Source organism: Carassius gibelio, chromosome A24 (genome assembly GCF_023724105.1).
Source record: "Carassius gibelio isolate Cgi1373 ecotype wild population from Czech Republic chromosome A24, carGib1.2-hapl.c, whole genome shotgun sequence".
NCBI lineage: Eukaryota > Metazoa > Chordata > Actinopteri > Cypriniformes > Cyprinidae > Carassius > Carassius gibelio.
The window spans coordinates 15,178,512-15,203,770 of NC_068394.1; the positions used below are offsets into that span (position 1 = coordinate 15,178,512).

At 40.0% G+C, this 25,259-nt stretch overlaps 1 protein-coding gene across 1 annotated transcript; it reads right to left on the reverse strand.

Annotated features, from left to right (window-relative positions):
- Nucleotides 1–2,542: 2,542 nt before the first annotated feature.
- On the reverse strand, nucleotides 2,543–20,947 carry cdk13 (cyclin-dependent kinase 13). The gene is made up of 14 exons (XM_052542625.1): nucleotides 19,232–20,947; nucleotides 10,787–11,341; nucleotides 9,877–10,044; nucleotides 9,669–9,808; nucleotides 9,355–9,525; nucleotides 9,092–9,281; nucleotides 8,140–8,196; nucleotides 7,939–8,040; nucleotides 7,786–7,863; nucleotides 7,574–7,690; nucleotides 6,661–6,792; nucleotides 5,620–5,819; nucleotides 4,390–4,800; nucleotides 2,543–3,567 (listed from the first exon to the last, which is right to left on the reverse strand). Exons 1-14 carry the CDS (start codon nucleotides 20,164–20,166, stop codon nucleotides 3,116–3,118), a joined length of 3,708 nt encoding a protein of 1,235 aa, XP_052398585.1. The 5' UTR covers nucleotides 20,167–20,947; the 3' UTR covers nucleotides 2,543–3,115.
- Between the last annotated feature and the right edge of the window lie 4,312 nt (nucleotides 20,948–25,259).

Genomic DNA, 25,259 nt, shown 5'->3' on the forward strand with positions numbered 1-25,259 from the left:
AACTTTGTTTGTGTTCAAAATGTAGAAAAATGAACATAATAAGCGAGTACACCATGAATACATTTTCCAAACCGTGTTTTTAGCTAGTCCTGAATCACTAGGGTGCACCTATAATAAATGCTTATATTCGGACTATTTTAGATTGCTTCGGGGATACCGCGGCGGAGTAACCCAGTACCTTTGTGATTCTTCATAGACATAAACAGAGAGAAGTAGTTCCGGCTACGATGTTCTTCCGCAAGACGCAAGCAGTTCTGTTTATTAACCGCTAGAGCGTCAAAAGTTACCGACCGCAGCTTTAAGGTATTATAATGAATGCATAGTGTTGTATCGTCTCACGAGTAATCATAACAACTGTTTTAATGCATTATAATATTTACTTATTTGTGGTTATAGCTTTTAAGATGATGATGACTAATAACACACAATGAACACAATGCATCCCTCATTTACATACGTGACAACATTGTATGGGTTATAATTATGAATTTTTCTTTTATACCAAAAATCATTAGGATATCAAGTAAATATCATGTTCCATGAAGACATTTTCTAAATTTCCTACTGTAAATATATAAATATTTATATAATAAATATATAAATATATTTTTCATTAGTAATAAGCGTTGCTAAGAAATCATTTGGAAAACGACTTTCTCATTATTTAGAGACTTTCTCATTATTATTATTATTATTTTTTTTGCTCCCTCAGATTCCAGATTTTTAAATACTGTCCTCTTGACAAATACATCAATGGAAAGATTTCTTTATTCAGCTTAAATCTCAATTTCGAAAAATTACACTTAAGACGTGGTCTTATAAATCTAATAACAAAACAAACTGTCTTAATGTAATCACACGGAGAAAATACGGTGATTTTTTTTTTTTATGTGGCACTTTGGTAATAACGTGTATAACGGTTCGCATGTATATTAAACAATTGATCAACTTATCCACCCCATAATAATATTATTAACAAACTTTGATGCCATAAATAGGGTATGATTTAAATATGAGCATCTCTCCACAAACATCTACATTTCTGTCTCTTTTCAAGTGTTAGAGTATATAATTAGTTGTATTTATAGGGGTTATTAAAGAAACCCCTGGACCTCACTAATTGTCAAAGCCTGGCTAAGGCCATGCTCGTAACCGTGCAGAAGCTGCTCCGTGGACACGCAGTCCTCGCTCCCGCTGAACCACGCACACACGCGCGCGCGCACACACACACTTCCGCCGCCACATGGTCTATGAGCATACATGGTCTCCTCTGTGCAGATGCAGCAGAACTTGTGCTCGATCTCTGAGCACAGAAGCAGGACACGGTCATGTGTGGTGATGCACCTGTGACTGAAACAACACACGCCGGAGAATTCTCCATTTCTATATACATGTTTTAATATATGGTTACGGTAAGCATGCAATTATGCTTTATTACTACCAAATGTTCTTCTTTGATTTATTTATGTGTGTGTGTGTGTGTGTGTGTGTGTGTGTGTGTGTGTGTGTGTAAATGCAAAGTTTGTAGTTCTTTTCTGATTTATAATTATATGATGAGAATTGTAATTAATAACCCAATCTATTTCATGCACATTTTTGTATACCTTTGAGCTAACTTACACTGACTTCAATAAAATAACCGTACCATATTGATCTAAAAAATGTCGGCTGAAGGAAGTATACAACTCGATTATAACAAATATAGTTAATTTGTAATAACATTTAATCTTTAATTTATGTTTCCCTTTTTCCTATACGTATGATTTTCTGTTGTTGTTTTTTTAACATTTAATTTTTTAAAACTTTTATTTACTTATTCTTTCGTTTTCTATAATTACTTATTTTAATTTTAATTATTCAAGCATTTATTTTTGTATTTATTTACTCCCATATGTATTTATTTCCAGATTTATTCGTTTATTTAAAAAAATTGTTTAAAAAAAAATATTTTGCCAAAAAAAAAAATATATATATATATATATACATTGTAAATAAATATATGTAAAGACTAAAAAAAAAACACTAAATATATATATATATATATATATATATATGAGAGAATAAGTAAATGAAGGTTAAGAATAATAAAAACAATACAACACGTCAAGGAAAACGTAATTTAAAAAAAAAAATCAGGGTTAAATTTCATTAAAAATGAATGTTTTTATCGAGTCATTTATTTTCTTTATCTACATTTATTCATTTTTTAATTTCTGCAGATTTGGTCCTCCATATTTAGTGAGCTTATTTTCTATAAAGGTATAAAGTATTTAATGTGTATTTTCAATGTAGTTCACATTAAGAGATCGCTTCAGTTGTGTTCAAACTCATTTTACTAACATGAATGAGAAAATAGTTCATGGAAGAATACTGTAAGTTTAGTTTTCTAATACATGTTTTGTTGTTGTTGTTGTTTTCTTCACTGCTGATGTATTTAACACATGTACACTTCGGCAGTGTGAGCACATCTGATTATAGATATATACACAAACACACACATGATATGCAAAAATATACAAAGAATTAAAAATACCAGTACATATTAAATGGTTGGCATTTCTTTAATAAACATTTGCCAAAGGGGAAAAAAAAAACATCTTCATACAAAAGACATTGTTGCTCATCTCCTCGAAATCAGTCTCTTTCAGTGAATCAATGTCTGTAGACGAGAGCTGGCGAGAGAAACGGCTTTGATCGTTCACTCGCTCAGCTCAGAAGTGCTAGCCTTGTGACAGAGACCATCATTAATGAATCATTAGAAGAAAAAAAATGACTGACCAAAAAAAAAAAAAAGGGAACGAAAAAAAGGAAAGGACTTCCGTTACTGGTCGTGTGTGCAGATACAGCACATTCCTCCGTCACACCTTCACTAGTTTCCACCTACTTTATTCAGTAGTGCAAAACATCATTATAACACTAGTCCGAGACGCTCATAAAAACACTTCCCCGGGCACGGCAAGTGCACACGCAAAGGTACAGTTTTAATTTAAAAGACAGCAGTAGAACCGATTACAAAACTCAATCGCAGGGGAACCGGAAACAGCTCTGGAAACGCAAAAGATGTGTCCCCGCGAGCTGTTCCTCCAGTTCTGCTTGGTGCTGGTTCGGGGAGACGTCAGAAAGGGAGTCCTCTGCCCCGCAGCGCTGCCGTGTTCACATGGGGAACGTACCCGAGCGGGAGCGACTGTGAGGGGGAAGTCCAGGCCTGCGGCGGAGCGGGAACAGGAGGCGGCGGCCCGCTGGGATTGTACTCGAAGCGATGGTCCTGGTCTCCGCTGAACACCATGCTGCTGTGGGCCAGAGGCGGGTGGCCCCCCATCATGTGCCCGAGGTAGCTGTCTGCGTATCCGAACGGAGGCGGCGGCCGGCTGAAGTCCGTCCCGTAGCCGGGTCCCTCCGGAGGTCTGGGAGCGTCTCCTGGGGCTCGCTCCGGCTGGGGCTCGGGGGCCTGTCGGTAGTCCAGGTCTGCGCAGGGGGGCGGCTCTGGAGGTTCTGGGGGTCTCTGGTCCGGCGGGAGGATGGAGAGAGACTCTAGAGGTCTGGAGGACGAGCCGCTGACTTCACACACTGCAGAAACACACACGGAAACAGCTGAAATCTCACACTTCCTGCTGAAGAGCCGATGAGAAGCATTCGACTGATTTCACCCATTCACTCAAATGTAATGGTTCGGCACTTTTTAAAAAATGTTTTGTGGTTTTGAATAAAAACGAGCAAACCGTACAATTGGTTACAACGTGTTGATGTTAACAGAAGAAATGATCACAGATTTATAAGACAGCAGAAGAAAGGGTTACAGAAACCAAACACTGAATGCATTTTTGCTTTTGAAAAGTGGAATGAAATAAGTTGGGAGACGAGAGAATAAATGTTTTGCACTTTAGTGTTGTGTTTTGAGAGCACCGTTTCATGTACACTGCTGTTTAAAAGTTAAGGATCTGTAAGATATTTAATTTTTTTTGCTCAAGGCTGCATTTATTTGACCAAAAATACAGAAAAAAACTAATATTGTAAAATATTTCTACCATTTAACATGTTTTCTGTGTGAATCTGTGTTAAAGTGTAATGTATTTCTGTGATGCTCCGCTGCATTTTCAGCATCATTCCTCCAGTCTTCAGTGTCACATGATCTTCAGAAATCAGAATAATATGATGATTTACTGCTCAAGAAACATTTCTGATTATTACCAATGTTAAACACAGTTGTGCTGCTCAATATTTGTTTTAAGGAGTGTGTGATCCTTTTTTAAAAGGAGTTTTTGATGAATAAAAAAAAAAAATGTGAATACATTATTAATCCAAGTAATTTCTAATTCCAAAGTGATATCCCTACACTGATAATATGAGATTCCCGACACAGCCAAGATGTTCAGGATGACGTGTCATTACCTGGAGACACAGGGCTGGGCTCAGGTGGAGGTGCAGGGTTTGAGACGCCCCCCTCGCCCCCCTCGAACCCCATGACCTCTCCCTTGAGGAGCTGAGCGAGGAGCATGGTGACGGCGGTCTGTGTGACCGAGGCCTCTCCGTCGCTCTGGACCGACTGCTGCGGGGCGGGGGGCGAAGGCGGCTTGGGCATGGGTGGGGTGCGGGGCGGCTGGGGGGGTTTGGACACTTTGGGGAGCGGAGGCGGCTCCGGGGGTCTCTCAGACTCCAGCGGTGCGGGGGGCAAGGCCTGCGTCAGCTGCTGAAGCGTCTCCGGGTTCATCGTGGACCCCCCCGGGCCGCTCTTGGACTGCAGGAGGTTCAGAAGCACAGCCAGCTGCTCGGGGGTCAGCTGTGAGGTGGGGGCTTTGGGGTCTAGAAGAAACAGACGAGGGAAGATTGAACGGTTTGATCAATACCAGCTCAACACTAACAACACTAGTGACGTCCTGTTCAAAAGCTGCTTCTCTTTAGTGAACTGAGCAGTTAGGTTACTCAAAGCTCATGTTCGGACATGCATGACAGTCAAAAAGAGGCGAAATACCAGTGCATACGATCCTAACACATTCACTTGCATGCTTTAGAAGTCATCACTTGGTGCTTTAATAATAGATCAAATTATTCAGTATATGTGTGAGTGAATTGCTTTTTTCATTTTTTACGTTTCTTTGAAACACAGAAAAGACGACTACATTAATTAACAAATGCATTTCCTTTAAGATCAGTTGCATAAGTCTTGTAGAGTTTCTTATCTTCCTCTAGGTCTATATTCACGGCTTATTCAAAATAAACTAAGATGACTAAACTTGGATTTTCCCATTGTCCCATTTTGTGATCACACAGCTCTTGGTAGATTGCTTTGGTCATCGCTGAGCCTTTTTAGATCATGCTTTTATTTGTGCACTGTCAGAACTTTAAACTCCCATCTGTGCATTTATGAGATTGTGCTTTAATGCTAATACGCCGGTTTAGTAAATCTGACTCCTAGTGTTTTCCAATCTGGTCACATTTTAATCGTGGTGTAGTGTATTCCAGTCTTTACTGACTGCTATGAGACGATGTGATCCTCCACCACGCTGCTACGGTGCTGAGGAGCAGCCGAGGTGTAATGAGGGAGTTCTGGGTAGTTTCTGACCCGGGACAGGAGAGTAACTGGTGTGTGAGGGACATCAGTGTCAGTGCAGGTGTTTTTACCCAGCAGGGCCACAGCGGCAGCAGCACTCGGACCCTTGTGTGCTCCGGCGGAGGGGAAACCCTGCGGTGTGTTACTGCGGCTGTCGTCCAGACCCAGCTCCTTCCGAGGGGCTTTAGGAGCGCTCAGCTCCTCCGGCATCTGCTTCTGCCGCCGCCGCTTCTTACTCCACAGCTCATGACAGTCCTGCCACAGAGGAAGACTAGAGAGAGAGAGAGAGAGAGAGAGAGAGAGAGAGAGAGAGAGAGAGAGAGAGAGAGAGAGAGAGAGAGAGAGAGAGAGAGAGAGAGAGAGAGAGAGAGAGAGAGAGAGAGAGAGAGAGAGAGAGAGAGAGAGAGAGAGAGAGAGAGAGAGAGAGAGCATCAGATCACACTGAGGGGCAGAGCTCAAACACTGGCATCTGAGAACAAATAAAGCATGCATTAATTCACTGAAACTAAAGTTAATTATTATTCAGAACTATGAGAGAGAGAGAAAAAAAAGCACAATTTGAAAAAACAAAATAAAAACACCTTAGTTCTAGGTTTAGTTTATTACTGTTTTAAAAGGTTTTCATTTACTTTACAAAATAACATTAATTGCGACTATCTCACAGTTCACTTTTTTTCTAGTAACTCCAGGTTTCTCAAATTACAACTTTTTCCTCTCTGCAGAGAATTTTTTTTTTTTTTTCAAAGGTTTGCAAAGGGCAGAAAAAAAATTCCCAAAATCCCTGGAATACTCCCCCAAATCCTGAAAAGTTTCCAAAAAATCCTGGAAGTTTTCCACCTTTTTGCAACCCAATTTTTTTTTGTAGTTAATTGCAACTCTCTCTCTTTTTATATTGCAGCTGCAAGCTTACATCTCACAATTCAGACTTTGTTTGCTCAGAACTTTGTATTTATATATTGCTATTTTGTTTCCTCCCGCTATGGAATAAAAAAATAAAAAAGTTACAAATAGCGAAAGCACACCAATTAAAAGCATAGCTGCTTACAAAATAAAAAAGAATCTGGTATATTATAATCAAACAGGGTAAAAGCAAGAACAGCAGGATGTCATACTCTGGGGGGGGCATCTTGGTGGGGTCCACGTCTTTGAGGAAGTCACTTCTGAGCGCTTGTTCTGCAGTGCAGCGTTTGCTCGGGTCCAGCGCAAGCATGTGGTCGAACAGATCCAGGGCCATCAGAGGAATACTGAAACATTCATGTGATAAAGATATCCCCCTGAAGATAGCACTCACACCAGTCTTTACAGAACATTACACGTCTAAAAGTCATGCTGTAAAGTAATTTACAATTACAGCAGAACTCTAGGATAATTCTAAAATCTGGTAAAAGATTAGGGTTTGAAATATTTGCAGGTTTTATGAAGGTAAATCAAAAGACATTTAATCACTTTAAGACCAAATTTAAGGAATGAATCGAATGGAACACAATACTCAATTTAGCATCTAAATGCAAATGTATCAGCAACACTTTAAAGTTTGTAAGAAGTGATGCAAATCTGTTGCTTTTACAGTGTTTCTGTCTCGTCTTCCAGTGCAAATGTCTGAAGATTCTTGAAATTAAAGCACATTTACTTGAGAAGCAAAATGACAAAACAGGAAGAGAAAATGATCAAAATGAAGCGAGTCGGAATAAAACGAAATTCAAAGATTTCATTCCCTACTCCTGTTTTAATCATAAATTCACTTAATTTTGTATCAGTTTCTCAGAAAACAGTACTCCATGTTTAATTTGCATCTAGAAGTAAATGGTTCAATTTAATTTAAGCACGTTTTGATTTTGGAACTGGAAAACACCACACAGACAGATACCAGTGTTTCATCCAACGCCACGATTCATGACTTTCTGATTCTGGCTGTAATTGTGGAAGGGTGAGTTAAGACACGATGTTCATTTAACCCTTTGTAGTCATGAGCTAGAACGCCCTTAAAACAGACCAGACTGGTTTGATTCATTTCTGGTTACTCACAAAGCGAACTCCTCCCTTAACCTCCGCCGGTATTGTTTCTTTGGTTTGATGGTGTTGAAGTAGGGCAGCTTGATCACGTCGGGCCACACAGCGGGGCACGGGCTGCCACAGATACGGCTGGATCGGACACACACACACACACACACACACACAGGTCAGCTGAATCTCAGACTGTGAACGGGAACATCCCGTCTGGATCCAGCTCCTCGTACCTGATGAGCTCCAGCTGCGCCAGCTCCTGGTTGGCCTGAAAGATGGGCTTCTTTGTGAAAAGCTCTCCCAGGATGCACCTGTGTGACAGGGAGGGTGTAAACAGGTGGAGTCTGGAGGGACGTGTGTATTAACAGCTCAGTTTCCTCACTCACCCGCAGCTCCACATGTCGATGGCTGGCGTGTACCGCTCTTCTCCCAGCAGCAGCTCGGGCGGACGATACCACAGAGTGATCACTTTATTAGTGTACGGCCGGCTGGGGAACACACACACACACACACACACACGGGACAGTCAGAGTCTGCTCGGTTCACTCGAATCATTACGGCTTGCTGAATCACATGGAGAGACGTACCTCTCTTCAGAGTTATACAGACGAGCCAATCCGAAATCTGCCAGCTTGATCTGACCCCTGCAGGACAGCACACACACGTTAGATCTGCTGTAATGTGAAAGTCTAGTCCACAATGATCTGATCTAATGGTGGTCAGTACTCTATTTAACCAACACTTTTCACCACTAGCTTCAGATTCTAAAGGGTTAAAAGAGCCTAGACCACTTTAAGTGGACCAAAAAATATAAGAACCCAGTTGACTTTGCACTCAACCCATTGTGGACTCCAATCCCATTTTGGTCCATTAGGCTGCATTAGGCTAAAAAGTCTTAAATACCCAGATCTGATATGTTTGCATTCACTTTAGACACGACTGGTGTCCCATATCTGTGTTAAAATACATCCCCACCCAGAAGGATTGTCTGCACTGATCGCTTTACTACACTATATCACTATAATTCACATCAAGTATTTCTATAATTCACAGGGCAGGGGTTGAAAACCAGCTCCTGAATGGACAATTTCTTACCGATCTAAAGTTTCCATCTCAATAAAACGCAAGCAGAAACAGCACACTGGTATTAAAAACACCACTTTTATGGGAACGTGTCACCCTTACATTGGGCGAGCAAGCTCTCTCTCTCTCTCTCTCTCTCTCTCTCTCTCTCTCTATATATATATATATTTATTTTTTTTTTTTTTTTTTAAGAAAACGAGCCGTTAAACCACATTTGGAAGCGACTCAGATCGAATGCGAAAAAACGTGTGCACCAAATTCTGATCTGTGTCAGATGTTAGCAAAATGCTGATCTGGGTGAGATACAACATTGGTGAGAACAAAAGTTAATACGTCCCTTATACTGTCATCCTAATAAAACGAGAATAAGCAGCTTATCTGCCTCCATCATAATGTTAATTCACATTCAAGCTAATATTCTAAGGCTAGAAGGCAGTTAATCTGGTGTGCACTGACTTGTTGTTGAGCAGGATGTTGGAGCACTTGATGTCTCTGTGCAGGAAGTTCTTCTTGTGGCAGTAGTCCAGTCCCTCCAGCAGCTGCCTCATGAAAGACTTGATGTGGCTCTCGTTGAAGTGCACCAGACCGGACTCCAGCAGACCCATCAGATCGTGGTCCATGTACTCAAACACCAGGTAAAACGCCCCTGAGAGAAGACAACACTGTTATCACATGGACTCAGCCAGGAGAAACTCTGAAGGGCCATTTCCAAGCGATACCTTTGTCGTTCTTGAAGTCTAAGGCGTCCTCCTTGTCAGTGACGATCTCCTTCATGTTGATGATGCTCTTGTGGTTGAGCTGCCGCAGGATCTTGATCTCTCTGATGGCTGTGATGGGAAAGCCCTCCTTCTCGTTGTCCAAACGCACCTTCTTGAGGGCCACCAACTCGGCTGAATACACAAAACCAGAAAGACAGATGAGCTACATTAAGTGATTAAAGGTCTGAGAATGCATTAGAGTTCAAATTAAAGCACTAGAGCACGGACTTCAATACTACTGTTAGGGTATATACAGACGTTTGAGAACATCTCACCGGTGTCTTTGTCCTTGGCTTTGTACACCTGTCCATAAGTGCCTTCTCCAGTGATCCCAATGATCTCAAACTTGTCCACGCACCGCTTTCCCCAATCGATCTCCGTCTCCTTGATCTCTCCGAAGCGTGGGCCACATATTCTGCAGAACAGACGCAGGTGAGGTTTAACGCTGCTAAACTGAGTAGATGTCAGTGTTTGACTACATACTTGGGTCTCTTCCGTGGGATGGGCGTCTTTTTGTCATCGGGCGGGCTGTGGGGCGAACCAGGGGCGATACCCAGGAGCTCTGGAGGAAGCGGGAGGTCTGCAAGGAGCTGACGGGCTTTCCTTTCGGGTTTCTTCTTTCCTGAGGTTGCTGAAGACTCCTTCAAGACACTGTCATAGGAGGAAAAAAAAAAGGAGTATTTCAGTGTATGTATATGTAAAAACAAAGCACAATCCAACACAGTGTGGATCCAAGGCTTCTAAAAGTCTTAAAGTCTCAATCCAACCCCCCAAACAAATCAGAGCAGAAAGTCTTAAAGTCATGGCGCTACATGATGTATGCACTGCAAAGAAAGGTAACCTAATATCCTCCACAGTATTTTTGCCTTGTTTTGTGGGACAAACATCAAAATACATTTACCGGAGATGGAAAATGAACACATGAAGTCTTGTTTTCTGAGAAAGTGTACAAAACCAAGTGAGTTTGCCAATCTTCCAATGAGGAATGAAAACATGTTTTCCTTTGAATGAAGCTAGTCTTTTGAGCTCACTGGCAAATATTTGTTCTTTTAATCATACTCACATTTTGATAAATTCCTCATAATTCCTTAAGTCTTTAGACATTAACGCTGGACAACAAGACAGAAATACTGAGAAAAGACTGTAGAGTAGACGTTCTTTTCATATTCTAGCTGAGCTTGTATTTTCAAACGGTTGTTAAAAACTCATTTATACATTAGCAATTACAGATTATACTGATGTACTGTGTTCCCTTCAATTCGGCCACTGTACTTTCTTCACTTAAATGGGTCTTTAAAAATTGAGAACCTGCAAAAACCTTGGGGAACTTATAAAGCAATGAAGTGAAATACTCGAGATGCTCTGTTTTCAGAGATCAGTGTTGGAGACGCACCTGTCGCTTCCGTCCAGATGATCCAGATGGTTGTCTGTCAGAGGAAGAGAAGCTACAGCTGGAGCAGATGCTTTCTCTCGCTCCTTGTCTTTCAGCTGCACGGTCTGTCCTCCCTTCTTCTTCTCCTCCTTCACCTTGGCTTCTCTGCCGGACTGAGAGGCGTCTGAGCTCCTCTTGACGGGTCGCTCCACAGGAGACTGCGGCTGACTGGACACCGGGGTTCTGGGGCCCTTCTCGGCCCCCGGCGGAGGCGGTGATGGGGGTCTGGTCTTCTTGGTGTGGTTGGTGACAGGGCTGGGCTGAGGAGCGCTGGAGGAGGACGAGGAGCCCTTGGTTGGGGTGGAGGTGTTGCTGGAGTTTTTGACGCGGGCGGCTTCGGCGGCCTTGACTCTCTTCTGCTTGCTGAGTTCGGCGGCCAGGCTGCTCTTCAGGGTCAGGGAGCTGGGGGACAGACTGGACGGCCGACTCTGGGACCGTGAGTGTCTGTGACGGCTGTGCGAGCGAGAGTGACGCGTCGACTGGTACGGGCTCCTGCTGCGCGACTTTCCCGTCCGCCTGAAAGCAACAGCACAATTAATGATGATCTGCACGATCTGTTTTCCATTGAAGATGGAATTAGAAATTATATTAGACCTTCTTGCCTTATCTTTTGCATACAAAGAAAACAGAGACCATCAAGCTCCAAAAAATGTCAAAAGCACCATAAAAAGCCACAAGAAGTCAGTTAATGACATATTTAAACTATATTACAAACAAGCCTTCTGAAGTCATGCGATAGCATTGTGTCAGTCATTTCTGAGCAAACACGGAGGAACGATATCATTGGAGTAACTTTCCTAATGTGTTTTTTCGCTTCTGATGAACGAAAACCATTAACTGTAGAGTCGCACGATTCTGGAGAAACTGAGGATCACGATTAAATAATGAATAAATAAAAATAGAGGATGATTCTGAATAGACAACTAAACAAAATAACATTTACTTAATTGCTGCAGTCTATTAAAAAACATCCAATTAATTTGAATGATCTTTTCTTGTTCTCCAGTTGAATGAATAATTCAATGACTCAGTAAATCAGTGTTTTTGAATGATGAGTGAATGATTTAACGAGTCACTAATAAAGGCTTTGCTTGTTTCTTTACAGGATTAATCAGGGGGTGCTTCTCAATTCTTATTTGTGGATCCTCATTTCCTTTCTTCACGTCTGAGCTCCACTCCTTCAGGATTCAAGGGAAGTGAGGAAAACACCCGAGGAAGGAGGAGCTGAATCAAATGAAATGATAAATCCTTGAGTGATATATCCTTTATAATCTCTTGAGGTAATGATTCAATGTGATCTCATTAAGGCTTCGCTTGTTTCATTATTGGATGAAGCAACGTTTTTTAATTTACTTTTGATTTACTCTATTCTGATCACTACAATGGACATCAGTGTTTATATCCGAACTATAACATTTATATAACTATAACGTTTATCCCAGTACTTCGGTCATAGTTTGAATGTTTGCTGTGATTGTACTTCTCAATGGTTTAATCGAAATGGGGAAATCACTGTCATTTAGGAATAAGATCTCGTGGGTGTTTGAATTGAGATCACAATCTTTTAACAATTACTCACGCAGCTTTAATTGGCAACCAATCAGAATCTACCTGACTTCAACATTTAAGGCAGCAAACAATATAAATACAGCGCACCTTTATGCATCGAGGTTAACATATGTACAAATTCAAACTTAATGAGGTTTGAATGTGTGAAATCTATTTTTGACGGATCAGTGGAGGGAATGATTTCTATCTTGAATAGTGAAATTAAAAGTCGCACACACAGAGAGAGGCTACCAAAATATCAAGAATCCCCGCAAATTGTCAAGGCCCTGTGCATCAAGCAAACGGCTCACCGTGTCTGAACTGACATTGCTCATTTCTATAAAGCTGTGTTGGCTGATATTGAGAAATCTCTTTGAGAATGACTGATATCTGGATGTCGTTTTGAAAACCCCTTGGGTCTGTTCCCCACTCACATCTCTTTTATGGCTTAAGATGTCTAACAATATAGTCTACGAGTCTTACTGACTAATTTTATGAATCAAATTTTACTATATTTGGCGCTTGAAAGCATGTGGTTAGTGTAAGTTCACAGTGCAGAAAACAGCATTTCGAGTCTTCCAGCAGAAAGTCATACACTACCATTTAACATGTCTGAAGCCAGCCCGATGTTTTAATTAAGAGTTTTATTAAGCAAGGATGCATTAAACTGATAAGTGACAAAAGTGACACTCTAAAATGCTTACCGTGAACATCATACTAATAAAGTATACCATCTATAAAAAAAAAAATCAGATGAGCCCTGAATATGAATGCAACTCGTTTAATAACACGTTAAGCCTTTTCCTACCATAGAAAACAGTTATAAGAAAACGCTTAATGTGGCTCAATGTACTAAGACAGCGATTTTTAAAAACCAAACTTACTAAACATTATACTAATACAGTATACTATGTGCAAAAAAAAAAAAAAAAAAAAAAGGTTGAGCCCTGATTATGAATGCAAGTCGTTTAATAACACGTTAATAAAGGTAGAGATAAAGGCTTAACGTGTTATTAAATGCGTTGAATTCATATTCGGGGATCATCTGAATTTTTGTAGATAGTATACTTTATTAATATGATGTTTAGTGAGTTTGGTCTGTTAATATCACTGTATTAGTACATTAAACCACGTTAAGCGTTTTTCACGTTAAGCGTTTTAGAATGTCCTGATGACCTCAAATTAGATGTATTGCCGCGTCACAGGAACCTTTTTACCACAAATTTTGCATATCGGCTCATCTACATCCGCTGCCTCGCCCTTTTCATTGGGTTGAAAGCCGAAATGTTCCCAAACTGGCGACATGACATTAGGTTTTGGGACAAGATCGAGCGCCTCCCATCGTTTCAGCCGGCTTATTCAAAACAAACGAAGCACGCTACAAAGGCTCGCGAGAAAATTACAGTCGTAACCATATTGTATCATTAATTAATTTAACATTGCTTGCACAGTGACAAATTAAAAAAACAAAAAGGCCACAGCCTCATTAAAAATAAATAAATAAATAAATAAACTGAACACTGTGGTTGCCGCAGTTTCTGCGGTTGCTATCTTTCCTCTGCGGTTTGCTTGTCAATAGAGCGATATTACAATATTGCGGTTATCGCGACAGCCCTGAAGTGACAAAAGAAATGTATAAAGGTTATATTACATTTAATCGTTTAACAGACTCTTATCCAAAGCGACTTACAAATGAGGACAATGGAAGCAATCAAAAAAAAAAAAAAAAGAGCAATAATATACAAGTACTATAAGTCTCAGTATAGCTTAAACACAGTACACGTAGCAAGGGCTATAATACATAAGAAAACAGATAGAACAGAAAAAGAATAAAGCAAGCTAGTGTTCGAGGTCTTTTTAAGAATAGAATTAGAATAGTTAGTGCTAAATTTAGAGGGTCAGATAAAGATGGAAGAAACGTGTCGGATGGTCGGAAGATCGTATGTCCACGCACACGGTACGAGTGAGTTTATCTGAGAATCGTATGGACGAGATGATTTACGACACGATTTTACAACCCGCGAATTCCAGAAACAATCGCACCGTGCACGCACAGAAGGATCACTGTATGACATTAAAGTATTGCGAGCGCGATAGAGAGCACACACATCCAATGCATTCGAATCGCTCTCGCTGTACTTTGATGTTATACAGGTGATCATTCTGTGCAGCGCTGTTTCAAGTCGAACGTGCCTACCGTATTTTTCTGACTATAAGTCGCATTCATTCAGAACCAAGAGAAAACATCACTATCTACAGCCGCGAGAGGGCGCTCTATGCTGCTCAGTGTAGACTACAGGAGAACTGAGCAGCATCTCTGGCATCATAGAGCGCCCTCTCACAGCTGTAGACGGTAATGTTTTCTCTTGCTTCATGTCAAATTAATTTTGATAAATAAGTCGCACCTGACTATAAGTCGCAGGACCAGCCAAACTATGAAAAAAGTGCGACTTATAGTCTGGAAAATACGTTAATTTAACTGCTCTCCCTCTCTCAATAACATCATATAAAATATTGATACAAGCTGTGACTGTTTCCTACACGTACAGGTTATTTTTCAGCAATAGGAAACCGGGACGTTTGGTTACCCTGTGTGTGTGTGTGCTTGTATATGGTTTATGAATATCTGAAATAGGTATTACAATGTAAACATGGTTCGTGAGGACAATTCCTGTGCCCTCGTAAACCAAATGGCTTTAAAAAAATACTATACGGTGTTTAATATAAATTAATCATGCATTTTCAGTGATTGATAGAGGTAGTGTATGGGGATATACAGTATAGAATACCGTTACGTTTATGGAGAGTCCCTGTAAACTACATATGCGTGTGTGAGAGAGTGAGCGAGCGAGAGCGAGAGCGAGAGCGAGAACTAAAAGGCATTGGAACACGATGCTAGAAACCTCATACAGCGCTCGCTGTTCCTGTCAGACTTCAGCGAGTTTATCCTCCTGGTCAATAGTCAACATTCGCCGTGGCGCTGCCGTCTTATTCTTTCTTCTTCTGTGGTTTTCCTAGTTTGTGATTGGTCAATTTCAGATAAATCAACAAATCGGCTCGTTTAACCGCACACATGTCACGAATTCAAACCGACAGCTCACAAACTTTTTAGACATGTTTAAAAATGATCGGGAGGTCGGGAAGTGCTCGTAAGCCACTCTGCTCGTAATTCATCGCAAATGATACGAGCCGAGACCATACAAGCATACGCGATTTCCACACAATTGCATGCGAACTCGTACGACAGCAAAAATCGCAACGTATACACCCGCCTTAAGGAAACTAAACTTTGAATGGTAGTGTGTAGGACTAGATGGTTATGACAAAACATAACAGTTAATTAATCTCTCTAAATTATTACTATTACTAAAGGTCGACCAATGTATCTGTTTTGCAGATTAATCAGCACCGATAGTCTTTCTGTGGCTCTAATAAAGTCTGTATTCTTCATTTATAACACTATAATATAGATCGCTCTTTCTGTTTGCTCCGTTTTTTTAACACTGAACTTCAAACTTATATTTACCTCATTGTTCATTCTTGAAGTCAACTTGTGTCCGTTTGGTGAATAAATAAACTGTTTTAGACCACTGCTCGAGTTTAACGCGACGCGTCCGAAATGTGTATGATACCGGTGAGTTCTCCAAGACTCAACTGCTCTTTTATATTGATTAGATAATCATTAAGTGTTCAAGGATAGAAGCAGTTGAAGTGTGGGATTATACATTGTGCTGGTATAATTGTAGGGCCCTATGTTTTCCGCGATGCAGAAAACGTGGATGGAATTGTGGAATACATTCATAAAAACTGAATTCACAGTTTAACGCGTGTGACAGTCACAGTGATTTCAGCGTCTGCGGTCTTACTAAATGAGGATGAAAACACATGAAGAACATCTCCAAAACTGCTCTGAGAGTCACTTCATGAGCATCTGACTGTTTGATTTTAACAAAAACATCATATCACATATACACATATATTCATGGCAACTCGTCAAAATAAAAGTCTGGTTTTGAAGTATTTTTGAGTAGAATTTACATAACCTATATAAATGACACAAGATTTCTTCCATGTTTTAATTAATAGTAAATCCCCTTAGTTTGCCAAAAAAAAAAAAGAGGTTTGCTTAATTTTCAGTAATTAAAAGACAAATAAAAGTTGTTGCATGCCTTAATTTGATAACAAAAATGTAAATACAATTTTTGAAAGAAAAAAATCATGAGGCTTCTTTAAGAGAAAAGAAAAATACGTTGCTTTATGCGTTCAAATAATTAGACATGCTAAAACATAATTTGTTAACAAAAGACATTTCATAGGGCTCTAATCATGTAATACGTGAAATGTGAAAATAGTATAAGTTTCATGGTTTTAAATTATTCGATTAAAGTATTAGTGTGGTCCAACCTAGCTATCGGTAAAATATCGGTCGACCTCTAACGATTACGACAATTTACTTTTGAATGATGTTAATACTTTCTTTGAAGCAACTGCATGCCATATTTTTAGATGAAAATAAGCTAAAAACACTAACTGAAAAACTTGTATTGCTTTTCTTTAGTATTAAGCCTCTAATGTCAATTATACACTGGGTGGGTTTCTTCTTTAAATAAAAAAATAAAAAAATAAAATAAAAAAAAAGTAAACATATAAATGGTATTATAATTTAACTGAAATTGAAACAATGTTAAAACCTTTAAGATAACGTAGAAAGAAAGAAACATCCTAAGCACGCAGAACAACTTAAGTGGACTTTAAGCGATTACTTGCCACTTTGAACGATTATGCAATTGTAACATCCGTAATTATAAATCACAATTAGAAGCTAAATTAATTGTGCAGCCCTAGTAGTGCAAGTGTTTGATCATCATAAACCTCAAACATAAATATAATTTTTGGCTTGACTATTTGTTCAGCGAAGATTAAAAGACTGCTACAATCATCAGCTTCCCTCCAACATCTCTCAAGACAGAAAACAGACATTTAACTCTAATCCAAGACAGTATTCAAATACAGAGATCAGATAAACTTTGGTTTCCTGTACTTATGAAACCACTTACCAAGGCTTTTACCTTGTTACAATGCAAACTGCATTTAAGTGATCTGAGAGTCCTTAATCAATAAATGGAAAGATAAATGCTGAAACTAACTTATATTGTTACCAAACAAGCATTTGAAAAGGAATAGCAAATATGTGGCCTTCATCATAAACGAAACAGCAGTTTAATGCGCAAACACTTTTAGAATTTACTACTAACAAAAGCAATGGAAATAATCCCCAGTTTATGACCACTGTCTCTGCTATTTGCTTGTGCAATCATCTGACAGCAAAGCGGATGGAGCCACATCATGACTGAATCAGCCAATGAAAATTCAGGTAATTTGCTTCTCAAACTGAGATTACACTTATCTGGTTTATAATTACAACCATCATTACGCGTATTAAAACAACTGACGAAGCCCTTTATGAAACTGACTCGGTTCTGAACACAGGAGGAGGAAAGAGACGCTCATGTTGTAAAGTCCAGGCTTCAGAGCGTCATTAAGCTTGACTTCTGTTATAAAGCCTGCGATTCACGTGATCTCCACCAACACGTGTGTGCCTCGCTCTTCACACAGAGTGGAAAGAGTTAACAGTGGGTGCAAAGACTGCAAAGGTCAAATGAATCGAATCAAAAGGTCTTCTACACTTTTGTGCTGATTATAACTAAAATAGTAAACAAATAAAGGTTGTACGGTCTTCAAAAATGCCAGTGATGTCTACAGCAGTCAGAAAATAACAGCACGGTCTGACATTTCCATTGATTGTGAAGTTCTGTCATTTTAAATTTGACTGATTTGGATAAAAAAAAAAAAAAAAAGTGTATAAATTTTAATATGAAAGAACTGTGGTATTCTGTACAGAATGTGAGACTGGAGCTACACCTTTTGTAGGTCTGGGTTATTAAAAAAAACCTGTGCAAATTATACAAAAATAAAAATAAATAAATATACAAAAATGAATTTGCATCTGACAGAGAAAAGCAACAAACACAAGCTGTTATAAAAGTACAATAATATCCTTTTCATAGTTTCAGCCAATTAATACAGCAAGTTTCTACCAAAATACCATATTTATTACAGTTTGTTAAGTTACTATGATAATAATAATAATAATAATAATAATAATAAACAATATTAATAAACGGATCTTTGTTTAACAGTGTAGGTAGATTTATTTCTTTTTAATGTTTTGATTAAAGTAGTGGGAGAAATTATGATTACCCTTAGGATTTGTAATATAAACTATTATACAAAGAGATAGAAAAAAATACAAACGCAACTCATAAAATAGAAGTCACTTCGACAATAAATATAATCTGTGTTACAGTAATCGATAGTAAGATTAGTTTACACTGATTAGCTGAAAAATCATTAAATATAATATTTATTGAAACAATTACGTTTTTTTTTAATTGCTCATACAGTCCACTAAACATCAAGCATGCTTTATATGCATCATTTATGCTAATGTTTAAAGTAAATAACTATTAACCCTATCAGTTAGATACTCGATTCACTCCAATTCGTCGATTCTCGACTCGTTTCGATGATCGAAAGAGTCGGTTCTGTTCAAATTCGACATATTTCGGTCAAACACTCGATTCATTTCAACTCATCGATTCTCGTCACCCGAATTGACCGCTCGGGTTGATTCTTTCACAGAATTTATGTGAACCGACTCAAATCGAATCGAGTCACATGTCGTACTCCTCCCAATATTATCATCAATTATACACCATTTACAAATCCAGTATAGTCGCTAACTAACACACAGTAAGCCGCTCTCCTCCTCGAGCGCTTTAGACGCCCGTGTCTCACCTGTTGTCGGGACTGGGGCTCCGGGAGCGCCGGCGCTGGTACGGGCTGCCGGTGACCTCGCCCTGCTCGTAGGGACTGTGTCGGCCGTAGCTCGGGGACCGGCGCCAGCGGGGGCTGGACGGGGAGCGCTTCCTCTTGCTGCTCGAGTACGAGCTCGGAGACTTCGACACGGTATAGGCGCCGTGCAGCTCTGAATCGCGCCCGTAGTAGGTCGAGCTCGGTGACGGCCTCCTGGGGCTCCTCCTGGAGATGAACGGGAAGTTTGTGTTAGGAGACTCCTGGTATCCGTAGGAGTAGGGCGCCCCGTAGGGACTCTCCGCTGCTCGGAGGCTCGGGCTGCTCCTCCAGTAGGACCGGAGCTCCTCCCGGTCGTCCCGGTAAGCCTGCGGAGGCTCTCTATAGGCAGAAGGAGGATCCTTCTCGGATTTGGACTTGCTTTTGTGTCTCTTCGACTCCTTTTTGTCGGCTTGGGTCGCGGACGAAGGCTTTCTTCCGTTGCTGTCGTGATTCCTCACGCCGCTGCGGGACTTGAGCGCGGGGCTGGACCGGTTCCTCGTCGTCTCCTCCTCCGCCCCGCCGGTCCCGTCCCTCCTCCGTGAGTCCCGGAGCTCGGCTCCGCTCAGCCGGTCCACGGACAGCGTGTCGGTTCTGGGCGACGGGCTCCCGGAGAAGCGCTCGGACTGCGAGCTCACGTCGTCGTACTCCACTAAAGTCCGAACATCCCCGTCGTAAAGCGCCTCGTGCTGTGGCCACAACTGCTGCTGCTTCTCCCGGTGTTTGTGCTTCTTTCTCCGGGAGGAGGAGGACGAGGACCGCCGCTTCTCCCGGTGCCTCTCTCGGCGGCTCTTGCTCCGTCTCTCCCTCTGATTAACGCTACTCTGCGGCGGCGGGCTTCTCCCCCGGCCCTCGCGGGACACGAGCTCCGTGTTCGGCATTTAATATCGCACTTTTATCGCTCGCGTTTCAGTCCCCGGCGAACAAAGCCAAACATTGAAAGCCTCTTCAAGCCCTCTTCTAGCACAGATAACCGTCTGTGTGTTCACACAGCGACCGATCCCGACCGGATCACACCGAATACACCGCATCTAACCATCCCAGCGCACATAGATCGGGAAAAATCCTTAAAAGGCGTCGGAGAAGTCAATAAAAGCCTCGAGTTGTGATCCAGCTCCACGCATCTGATGAAGAGCTTGTGTTAGCAGCTGTGCTAATCTAGTAGATCCGCCTCACAACCGCCTTTAAATCCGCCTCCATGGCTCGGATAGCGCTGTCCTCCCGGTGACGAGGTAAAAACGGCGAGGTGAGCTTTCCAAAGGGAAGAAACCATCGAAAACGTTACTTAAATCCCAACATACTTGTGCGGGTCTGAAACTTCTCGCCCTCTCACACCGACTCACTAACAAGGAAGTAGAGCGCATGGCAGCTCATCGCGGAGTTCAGCTCGGCAGATTCCACACTCCACAGAAAATCAGAAATTCCGTTTAGTCCACAGAGGTAGACTTACGTGTCATTTTATATCTAAAAATAATCTGAATTAAAATACTAACATGGTTATGGGGCTAAATTAAAGCTGTAATCATTCTAAGTACAAAAACAAAAGTAGCGAATCGTGCGCACTCCTGCCGCAAATAGGCCTTTGCTCCGAGGCCTTCAATCAGAGTAGATTTGCTCGAGCTGTGGCACTTACTAACTCCTAAACCTTGCTCACATATGCCGCTGGCAGCAGAGGGCGCCAACATGCGTCTCCTTTTGGACATGTCAGACTTCTGATGTCCATGCAACAGTTTAGAAACGAAGGTGCAGTCATCTCGGTTCAAAGTAGGAGGCGGTGGTGGATCTCGTTCATTGCATGTTTGTTTTTTCTCATCAATAGGAACAAATTCTAGGAAAACTAGTGCTTTTCTTCAAACCTTATCTGCAGACTGACCTTTGGCTGATCTGCTGCTGCATAAAAGGGTAAATGTATTGAAGTAAAACCTGAAAAGTTACTCAACATTTGCTGATTGGGAAAAAAATGTGCCGCTCATTATGCAATAAAGTGATTTTTTTATTATAAAAATAAAGAAAAAAAAGACAAAGTTTAACATATCAAGATCAGTAAATAAGTCGATACACAACTACAGAATATGAATTTAATGAGGATTAATAATAGTTAATAATTAACTAAACATCACACCCAGGTTAATAATTAGAATGGAGGAAATAACACTTACAGAGAAAACATGCTTTCTAACAAGTGACAGACCATAATAAAAAGAAAACAAAAAAGAAAACAAATCTAAAATTAAAACTTTAAAGACATAAATCAAATAACATTTCATCATTTGGTTTACATTTATAATTAATTAAAATTCTTTTATTTAGAGAAATTACATTATATTTTTGGCAATAATGACTAATGCCTTATTACTGCACATTTACAGAAGTAAAACTAACTGTAACAAACTGTCTTTCATATTTCAAAAGGGGTGTTACTAAACCAGAATAAGCTGACCTCAGTTCTGCTGGACCAAAAATTATTATAACAAGAGCACTAATAATGCTGTCATTTCTTATTTATTCAAATCGTTTAATTTAGACAATTTCTTTCTAACAGGCAGTTATATGATTGTGTGTTTCAGCCTTTTACTGACAATAACACTAAAGCAAACTGACCCATAAACTGTGAACAAAGCACAAATCATGTTTTAATTGTCAATTTTTTCAGATTAGTTTCTGATGCTTCCAAATATCACCTTTGAAAATGCCCTTTTTTGCCAGGATTTAAAGAAAAAGGTGAACTTAAATGCAGTTTATACTTTTAGGTTCAATTATAAAACAAACATTGAAATACTAGAGAGAACTGAAATTAAGCTAAATATTCAGGATTTTTAACAGAACAACCTTCCCTTTAAAATGTATGGACGATTTCAGCATGCACAGCCCATGCTACACACACACACACACACACAAAGGACAAAGCTTTTGTAAGCAGATACAGCAGCTGTGTTTGCTACTAAAACCCACAGCCACAGTGATACACGTGTACAATGATACACAGTGATACACATGTGCAGTTATACACAGTGATACACAGTGATACACATGTACAGTGATACACAGTGATACACATGTGCAGTGATACACAGTGATACACAGTGATACACATGTACAGTGATACACAGTGATACACATGTGCAGTGATACACAGTGATACACAGTGATACACATGTACAGTGATACACATGTACAGTGATACACAGTGATACACATGTGCAGTGATACACAGTGATACACAGTGATACACATGTACAGTGATACACAGTGATACACATGTGCAGTGATACACAGTGATACACAGTGATACACAGTGATACACATGTACAGTGATACACAGTGATACACATGTGCAGTGATACACATGTGCAGTGATACACAGTGATACACATGTACAGTGATACACAGTGATACACATGTGCAGTGATACACAGTGATACACGTGTACAGTGATACACAGTGATACAGTGATACACATGTACAGTGATACACATGTACAGTGATACACAGTGATACACATGTGCAGTGATACACATGTGCAGTGATACACAGTGATACACATGTACAGTGATACACAGTGATACACATGTGCAGTGATACACAGTGATACACATGTGCAGTGATACACAGTGATACACATGTACAGTGATACACAGTGATACACATGTACAGTGATACACATGTACAGTGATACACAGTGATACACGTGCAGTGATACACATGTGCAGTGATACACAGTGATACACAGTGATACACGTGTACAGTGATACACAGTGATACGCGTGTACAGTGATACACAGTGATACACGTGTACAGTGATACACAGTGATACACAGTGATACACGTGTACAGTGATACACAGTGATACACATGTACAGTGATACACAGTGATACACAGTGATACACGTGTACAGTGATACACAGTGATACATGTGTACAGTGATACACAGTGATACACTTGTACAGTGATACACAGTGATACAGTGATACACATGTGCAGTGATACACAGTTATACACATGTGCAGTGACACATGTACAGTGATACACATGTGCAGTGATACACAGTGATACACATGTGCAGTGATACACAGTGATACACAGTGATACACGTGTACAGTGATACACAGTGATACACGTGTACAGTGATACACAATGATACACGTGTACAGTGATACACAATGATACACGTGTACAGTGATACACAGTGATACACGTGTACAGTGATACACAGTGATACACGTGTACAGTGATACACAGTGATACACGTGTACAGTGATACACAATGATACACATGTACAGTGATACACAGTGATACACGTGTACAGTGATACACAATGATACACGTGTACAGTGATACAGTGATACACATGTACAGTGATACACAGTGATACACGTGTACAGTGATACACAATGATACACATGTACAGTCATACATAGTGATACACGTGTACAGTGATACACATGTACAGTGATACACAGTGATACACGTGTACAGTGATACACATGTACAGTGATACACATGTAAAGTGATACACAGTGATACACGTGTACAGTGATACACAGTGATACACCTGTACAGTGATACACGTGTACAGTGATACACAGTGATACACGTGTACAGTGATACACGTGTACAGTGATACACATGTGCAGTGATACACAGTGATACACGTGTACAGTGATACACAGTGATACAGTAATACACATACACAGTGATACACGTGTACAGTGATACACAATGATACACATGTACAGTGATACACATGTACAGTGATACACAGTGATACACATGTACAGTGATACACATGTACAGTGATACACAGTGATACACATGTACAGTGATACACAGTGATACAGTAATACACATGTACAGTGATACAGTGATACACGTGTACAGTGATACACAATGATACACATGTACAGTGATACACAGTGATACACATGTACAGTGATACACAATGATACACATGTACAGTGATATACAGTGATACACATGTACAGTGATACACAGTGATACACATGTACAGTGATACACAGTGATGCACATGTACAGTGATACACAGTGATACACATGTACAGTGATACACAGTGATGCACATGTACAGTGATACACAGTGATGCACATGTACAGTGATACACAGTGATACACATGTACAGTGATACACAGTGATACACGTGTAAAGTGATACACAGTGACACACAGTGATATACTCGCATACATGATGCAGCACTGGCCTTTGCTGTGACATCCTTCAGTCATATTAACCAGAACCAGAAGCTGGTTCCCCATCACAGTTAGTAATTTTTGTTTCACGTTCATGCTGTAGATGTGATCATCATTGTGCTGTGACAAATGAAAGAACTGATAATGTCATGCTGAATCTACCATCATTGTTTTGGAAATGTTGCAATTAAAATGTTCTTTCTTTTTTAGTTACTAGAAGAACTTTGAAAGTAATTGCTAAAACACGCTTTCACTTCCATTTCACGAGAACAGCTGCTTATGATGAACTAGATATCTGACATATATAATCATTTACTTTCTAGAATACAATACTACAGAAGCTTGTTTAAGCCACATCAAAAGTAATATTAAAAATAATAACAATGGTAATTTGAATGTTTTTTTTTTTTCATATTTGAAAGCTATAAATGAGGAATTTCGAGAAATAATTTAGATAAATTCATAATTCTGACGTATTTTGCCCTCACATTTTCTCCACCTCAGAAATAATTATAAAATTATACGTTTATATCTCTCACTTCAGTTTTTCTCAGATTTGGGAGATATAAACTTTTTTTATATAATTATTTCTGAGGTGGAGAAATTGTGAGAAAATTATGATGTTTTAAGTTAAAACAAGTTTATGTTTTATTTGGAAATATGTGTGTGTGTGTCAGAAATAGGCATACCTACAATTCAAAGGTATAATGTGAATAAAAGTTAGTACTGAATATAAATAACATTCCTGTGAATAAAGCACATTTAAA

Coding starts and splice junctions, on each gene's coding strand:
- cdk13 (XM_052542625.1), bottom strand. CDS start 20,166: ATGCCGAACACGGAGCTCGTGTCCCGCGAGGGCCGGGGGAGAAGCCCG. Junction 8,041..8,139: donor CTGTATAACTCTGAAGAGAG/GTACGTCTCTCC, acceptor TGTGTTCCCCAG/CCGGCCGTACACTAATAAAG. Junction 3,568..4,389: donor GCCCAGCCCTGTGTCTCCAG/GTAATGACACGT, acceptor GTGTTTCTGCAG/TGTGTGAAGTCAGCGGCTCG.